The following is a 7,905-nucleotide window of genomic DNA, read 5'->3' on the forward strand; positions in this document are numbered from 1 at the left end:
CCCGCCTTCGCCGGCGCTGCGCCCGCCTCACAGGACCCGCCCGGCAGAGGCCGTTCCCGCCACCCCTCACCCACCTGCACTAAAACACTGAGGTAACGGCTCCAACTGCCGCCCCCAACGGCTTTTATGCCCCCTCCCCAAGCCGCGGCCGCCGGCTTCTAGACTCTAGGTGAGGAAGGTTGAGTTTTAATTTTTTTAACGCAGCCTCATCTATCTCCCCTATCGCGTGTATTTTTTTTCCCCAGCTTGCTTTGACCCAGTTTCCAGTTAAAATGCAAAAGGAAGCTGTCGGTCTGGCATAAGAAGAACACAGAGATGAGCGCCGGTCCATGTCTATAGCTATTTCAGATTCAGGGGTGTCCTTTCTTCTCCCTGCCTTTGCCCTTAGGAAGGCAGCCTTTCTCTGTCAGGTTATGTAGTTTGCTGAGGTTATTTTTGTTCTGCTCAACGAGGTTGCTGTAAGTCACGATCCACGAGATATTAAAAGTCTGTTAAGTTTTGCATTTACTGCTGTCATAGCTGACCTGTCTGAGTGAGACCTCCGTCACTCTATTTATTCACAGCTCACCATTCCAACTGCTCACCCGTGGCTTTCAGTCATAGGCAAAGAGTGCCTGCAAGAGGCTCGTCTCGTGCCATGAGCCTCACTTATTCCAGGCTCAGTCCAGCACCCATCCCACTCATGGAAATCTAAGGAAGAACCTGTTGACTTCAATAATAGTTGTAAAACCCCTTCAAAACCTGTGATAGGTTTTGGTCTACAGTGCAGTACCTTGGCTTTTTAACACAGGAGTGTGATAGAGCCCTGCATCCCAGTTTACATGCACAGGCCAACAAAATCCTAACCCCAACCATGCCATCAGGAAAACACTTCTGTTGGCAAAGAGGGTGGCTGTAAGCAGCAAGAGAGTCTTGCTGCATCCGCATTGCTGCCAGCTGTCTGCACCCACAGCACCACCGACAAGCTAGCCAGGAGAAACTCCTGGAGGTCTCCAGCCCAGCTGGCCCCTCAAAGCCAGGCAATAGCCAACACTAGAGCAGGTCAGACAGGGTTTTGACTTGCCAAGCCTGAAGACCCCCACAGGCAGCAGGTGTCCAGCCTCCGGGGTGTCCTGTCCCACCTGCCTGGTGCTGCAGGCGTTCCCTGATGCTGAGCCAGCTGTGACCCCCCGGGTAACCAGGGGAGGCCCCTGACTGGGGAAAGGCTGACGTTGTACCCGGCTTGTAGAGGTAAGAAAGAAGGGGTTTAAGAGCTGAATGACCAACAGCTACATACCAGACACATACGGACTGGCACAGATGGGTGTTTATTCACCAACCCATGGGAAGAGAGGACCCTTGCTGGCTCCAAGCCATTGAGGATGCTATGTCCCAGGTCTTTTACCGGTCCCAATATGCTAGACCCCACGTCTGCTCATTTTGGGGTGTGAGCAAAGCACCCAAGTGCCAGTGCCGGAGCCAGTGTCGTACCACAAAAGCTGCGCCCTCCATGGCACACTGGCCTTCCTGTGCCAGTAACAGAGGAATTAGGGTTTTTTAACGCAGTCATCAGCACGGACTGGCGTTCTTGAGAGAAATAAACAGGACTGAAACACCAGTTCCTTCAGTCCCCACCCCCGGTGCCTCCCGCAGCACCCCCGGGGCCAAGCACCCTGTCAGCCAAAGCCAGGCCCTGCCCGGCCCCAGCCGAGCAGTTCAGCAGCGGCCAGCCGCGGGCGGGAAGGCAAGAGGGGCCAAAAAGTGGCTCCCTGTGACTCTGAAGCGGCGCGGGCTGATCCCGCTAGCTGCCCCTGGAGCTGGTCCCGCCGCCGGACCGGAGGGCCTCCTGGCCTGCAGGGGGCGCGCCAGGCCGGTCCGGTACTACCGGAAAGAGGCCCGTGCCGTTCCCCACTTCCTTCCCCGCCCAGCCAACATCCAGGCGCCCTATTGGCTCCGGCCAGGTGGGCGGTGACGGCGGAGGCATCATGGCGGATCGGTTGACGCAGTTGCAGGACGCGGTGAACTCGGTGAGGCGAGCGTGGTTGTCCCCGTTCCCCCAGCGCCTGGTGCTCTACTTACTGGCGAGGCGAGCCTGGCCTCCCCTGTCGTGTCCGCTCCTGTCTCCGCCGCTGCGTCTCGGCCACGCTGCCGTTGGCCGCTGGTGTCTGAGGGGGTGCGATCCCACTGGCCGCAGCCCTAGCGCTGGCAGCTCCCCGGGTAGGGGGACATCGCTGCCGGCCGCCACGGGTGGCGGCGTGGGTGGGCTGGTGCCTGGGGCCCACTGGGGCGCAGAGCGAAATTGAGGTGGTTTTAGTGGTGAAATCAATTAACGATCTCCTTACTGCTTGCAGCTCGCCGACCAGTTCTGTAATGCTATCGGAGTGTTGCAGCAGTGTGGCCCCCCGGCCTCTTTCAGCAACATTCAGACAGCGATAAACAAAGACCAGCCTGCTAATCCAACAGAAGGCAAGTCTGGCTTTCTGTATCTCCTAACAAGATGTGAACATGTTCTGATATAGCGCACTCCATAGTACAAAACTTGTACTCCTTTTCATGCACAACAAACAATGCCACTAGTAACTGGAGGATTGGTTGAAGTTAAGTCATAAACTGGTGTCAGTTGTACTTGCTGCGTAAGGTTGTGATAGTAGAAGTGTGATTTCAAGTGTTAAGTAAGCATTGTGATGTATTTCTGGTGCTGGTTTCTTTGTATGGCTACAGTCGCTCCACAGATCTAAACCATTTTAATAGGACTGCTGCAAGAGGTTGTTAGTGAGTTGTCCATTACTTCCAACAAGTCTTTTTAGAAAGAGTTAATGTTAGTCTTATGAAATTGTGTATGAGTTTAAAATTCTTCATGTCATAAACTTATAATTATTTGTGTTTCTCCATGCATCATCTGCTTATGTAATTAATTAAGGAATAATGGCACATTGAATCTCCCTGTTGACATTTGCCATTTTGTTGTTGGCTGTGTTGGGGTTGTGTGGTTTTGGGTTTTTTGAGAGAGGCAAGAAACTGATCAAAGACACTGAAACTGGGAAGCAAACTAAAAGTTCTCTCTGATTTGAGAATTTCAAATTAGTATTTAAATAACTATTCTAACTCTGAATATTTTTCTTACCACCTTTTTTCACTTTTTTTTTTTCTCCCCTGAGAAAATGTTACATATTTCTTGTATCAGGTTAGGTTTGTCCATTCAGTTATCAGGGGAGACTGGTTTGGAGTGCAGTGATGTGCTTGCTAGGACAGTTGAATCCTAGTTCTCATTGGTCTATAGCAATTTGCTCTCTGATACTGAAATTAGTTGGAAGAGCCAGCTGAGAGGCTTGTTTACTTCCTCATTGGACCTGCTGCTGTCCTAGGTGCCAGCATCAGTGTGGTGCCAGGAGCTAGAGGCTTTGTTAAGGTCTTAAAATGGTAGGCCATGACTGACTTCTCTTTTGATCTCTCTTTTCCTAAAATTCTCAATATAGTGACTTCAGTAAAATCATACAGCTGAGTTAGCCATGCTGATGAGGCAAAACAAAACTACCAGTTATGTTTCTCTAGATATCTAAAGTCTTAACAAGAAGGCCTTAAAACTCTTTAAAGGACAGTCCTGTGGTGATCCTGAGTAAGCTTTAAATGGATATGCTGGTTTTGTTGTTTGGGTTTTTTTAAGTTAAAGTCAAGCGTACCTTTGAGAATGCTACTCTCTTTTACAGATTTTTGCTATTAGAAAAAGTATTTTCTCTCTTGCTTCCACAAATCTTCTGTGAACGAATCAACATAAAAAATATGTAAGATCTTAAATTATAAATGGAAAAGGGCTGTTTGAAGATTTTAGTGGCAGTAATGAACTTAATTCAAATTGGACACAATTCCACATGGAAAGGTTTTGTTTCTGGTGTATGGTGCCTCTTACTAAAAGTCCATGCAGTTCTTTCAATGATATAGCTGTTAAATTAAGGTCTGTTATAAACTTCTAACACTTTCCCATTTCTTAGTGGATGAATTGGAATTCTTTTTTTAAATTAAAATGAAATAATCCATCTGTTTGACTCACTATCTTGACATTGCTTCTAGTGTTCTCTTTTTGTCTAGTGGCAGATTTCAAGGCAATGTTTGAAAAGTTAAATGAGTTTCTAGCTATTTCTCAATGCTTAACGTAGCGACGAGGACACTTAATACTGGTATTAGTAATTTCTTAACTGGCTCACCATGATGGAGTTCTAGCTATTTTCTCGTTTGTACAAAGCTTGGCCCTTTGTACAGCCAGTTACCTCATTTGATCTAGGATTGGAATCAAGCTACCTTCATTTTCTAATATGCTTGAGTTCCCATCAGTCGTGATGCTGTTGTTTTCTTCATGTAGGAGGATTTTTAACACCTGTGTACTTCAGGTCCATAGAATTTTCTGTGCTGTGTATGCAGAATTGTGCTTATTTCTAATAATGTACTGAGTAGGCTGACTTTTCTTTTTTACAGAGTATGCCCAACTGTTTGCAGCATTGATTGCACGAACTGCGAAAGATATTGATGTTCTAATAGATTCCCTGCCTAGTGAAGAATCGACAGCAGCTTTGCAGGTAAGAGTGTTCTTAATTAAAATATCCAAACATAACTGAAGGCAAACTTTTTCCTTTTTTAAAATATACTTTTTACTCTCTAGGCCATGTAATATTTTAAAATTATTTTAACATAGGCCTGAATTTTTCATGAGGGTACCCTGTAAGTACTTCGTAGGCTTAGTGGAAATACTGAACTTGCATCTAGCTCTCAATAATATAATACACATTATACATATTTTAAACTTGGTTTTCTATTTGAATGCTTAAAAACACAGTGCTTTTATTATAAAACCTCAGCACTGGAAACTTACCCCTTTATTTTCCCCTAGCTGCTCAAATATTAATACAACAGATGTAACAGTACTTATGCATTGTGGGATTTTTGTTGTTCTTTTTCTTCCCTTGGATAATCTTTCACGTTCTCTCTTTCATTAGGAGCACTTTTCATTTTGTAGCCATGGAGCCAGCAGGGTACCCTTTAAATTCTCCAGCTCTGGCACCAAACAGTTCTTTCACTTTTCAGTAATAAGGTGTCCTTCTTTGGACCAGCCAGGCTTGGTGCTTTTGTTTCTTGCTCCTTTTCTCTTCAGACCAGAGGTACTCTAGAAAGAGCTTGGGAACAGAGCTGGCCACGCAGCTATTAGCAGGTGTAGCCAGTATCACTGCCTCCATTTCTGGCCTGGCAGGAGCTGAACTGCTGCAAACAGCTTATGAATCCTTTCACAATACTCAGATGATTCTCACTTCCAAAAAATGCCTTGGATCCACAATTCAAAGAATGTTGCTCTGTTGGGGTTTGGGGTTTTTTTGCCACTATTTCTATAGATCTTGACTAGTAAAAGGCATCTTTTTTCTTTTTGTTTCTGCTAGATTTACATCAAGTATTTTCTTTTTTAGAATGCAAGGGTATGTAGAGAGTGCTGTTTCTCTGAGAGCCCTGTAACTGCTTTAAGATCACCTGAAGGTTTTACACCAGGGTTGATAACCTGTAACTACGCAAAGGCATTTCACCGAAGACTAGTACTAGAGGTGCCTGCTGGGCCAAACGCAAATGACTTGACAGTGACATTACATTTGGTTTTAAACGGAGAAGGTTAAATTTGGAAGTGTTGCTAGTCACAATAATTGCTGAACATACTAATTGGGCCCGGTAACAACAGCATGATTTTATGTATCTGTGTATTTAATAGCTGAAGACAGCTTTCCTGTGGCAGACAAATTATAGGCTTCTTCCATGACTGAGCAGGGTCTGATCATAGCGACAGCTGATGCCAGGAAAGCAGGGTGCTCCAGAAGGAGGAGTTGGTTATCCAGTAGGGCATGCTTTCCTTCGAGGTGGTGCTTCGAACCACTTCCTGCCCTGTTAATGCAGAATCTCGTTTCACAAGGATTTCTGATCTTTTCTGTTTGGTGTGGTTTTGAGATAAGTGAGCTTGGATTCTGTCACTTACTGATCATAGTTTTGATTTTTATTTGCTGCTGTTTAATTTGGTGCAGTATTAAAGGTAAATATTCTGACATTCTTTAAAAAGACTGCTTTGAAGGTGCTTGCAATACTTTACACAGTATAGTTTTTGTTGAGAAGTGGTAGACAAATACTTGGCTAACACGGATGTACTTAGGCTGATATATATTTTTTTTATATACTAAGGTTGTCTTGGTACGTGTTTCAAATCTGAGGCTTGTCTTAAATTATAAAAGGGGCTGCTACACTAATACCCAACACAATTTACCTGTCCTTGTTGAGTTCCCTTGTGGTGAAGTTGGTAGTATGTATTCTGCTCAAATCTGTGGCTTAGCTGCAGTCAAGTTTTTAACAACTGAGACTGAAGTAATTGAGCTGGATTCTAAATTGCAAACTCTTACCTTTTGTTATCTTCCTTCTCTGACCCTTCTTCCAAGGCCTGCTGCGTCCTTCGTGTGTATATTAACCTTCACTACAGACATCAGTGTTGCAGAACAAAAGAGGAATACGTGGACAGAATCTGCCAGTTAATTTAAGCATGGCTTCTTAAGGACCTGTATATAAACCTGAATAACTGCTTCAAAAAACCTATCAATCTGAAACTATTTGTTTTGCCTTTTCTGTTATCGAGTTAGAACAAGTTTTAGTAGTTTTAAATTTGGTAAATATTTTAAAGTTTAAATGTTTTATTTCACTAAATTTTGTCTAAATGAAAAGCAGTCTTGTTATGAAACAAAATACTGGAAAAAGGTTAAACTATATAGTTTCATCTGAAAAACTCTATCGAGCAGAAACGTTTAAATAGGTTATGCTTATATCTTGCTGAGCACCTTTCAGTAAAAGAGTGGGATGAACATTCACTTATCAAGAAAAGCTGTACTGAGCCAAGTCATAATAAGAAAGAAGCCAACATCTCTGTGTCATGGGGGCGGGGTTTGTGGATATGCACTCTTTTAGGCTGCCACCTCTAAGTTTCTTTGAAGTGGCTAGTATGTAATTCAGGGGCTAAAGCAAGCATCTTCCTCTTTTCTAGAGAGTACTAACTGTTCCATCACCATCCTTTAGCAGCAAAGTCAATTTTGCATTATACTTGAAGATCCTTACTTTTCTCCCTTTTATCTTAAAGGCTGCTAGTCTGTACCAGTTAGAAGAAGAAAATCATGAAGCAGCTGCCCGTCTGGAAGAGGTGGTTTATCGTGGGGATATGCTGCTGGAAAAGATACAGAGTGCCCTGGCAGATATAGCCCAGTCGCAGCTGAAGACGAGAAGCGGAACGCACAGCCAGCCCCTCCCGGACTCGTAGCGCCAGGGGGCAGCGCGCCCCTGCAAAACCGAACCGCGGCAGGTCCTGCTGGCGACGCAGCTCTGTGCCCAGGGGGAGCTGTGACAACCAGTCCTCCCCTTGGGGGGCTCTCGAGTGCTCTGAGCCCCGGTAACAACTTCTTTTATCAAAGCTCTGACTGCAGGTTTTGTATGAGAAACATTTATTTTGTGGGATCGGTGGTTCTGTTCTAGAATTACATATGTTGATGTGTTTCCTTGACTTAAAATACTAATTTCTGAGATTTCTTTTTTGTTCATGAATATGTCTGACTTGAACCTGATTTGTTACCTTCACTACACGGGCCTTAGTCCCTAAAGTGAACTTGGAAGGAAAATCTATTAAGAGTATTTGTGTAATTTGCTCACTCCTACTTTAAAACTTCTGTGTTCGTGGTATATTTTTTTGTAAGGCTCAAACACAGACACACTTGAATTTGCCAGACTTCCATGGAGGCAGTGCTAGACAAGGATGTGACTACAGTGGTGGTCATCTGTTCTAATTAACAGAAATGGTAATTAAACATTTGTATTACTACTTGGCTGGTTTACCACCCTTTACAGAGCAAGTGAAAGGGTAAGTAAACT

The 7,905-nt window shown here is 44.5% G+C and overlaps 1 protein-coding gene across 1 annotated transcript; it reads left to right on the top strand.

The window, feature by feature from the left end:
• Positions 1-1,850: 1,850 nt before the first annotated feature.
• Positions 1,851-7,699, top strand: MED21 (mediator complex subunit 21). The gene is made up of 4 exons (XM_064460475.1): positions 1,851-2,006; positions 2,331-2,445; positions 4,450-4,550; positions 7,124-7,699. Exons 1-4 carry the CDS (start codon positions 1,965-1,967, stop codon positions 7,298-7,300), a joined length of 435 nt encoding a protein of 144 aa, XP_064316545.1. The 5' UTR covers positions 1,851-1,964; the 3' UTR covers positions 7,301-7,699.
• Positions 7,700-7,905: the final 206 nt, after the last annotated feature.

This window comes from Phalacrocorax carbo, chromosome 1 (genome assembly GCF_963921805.1).
Source record: "Phalacrocorax carbo chromosome 1, bPhaCar2.1, whole genome shotgun sequence".
In the NCBI taxonomy this organism is placed as follows: domain Eukaryota; kingdom Metazoa; phylum Chordata; class Aves; order Suliformes; family Phalacrocoracidae; genus Phalacrocorax; species Phalacrocorax carbo.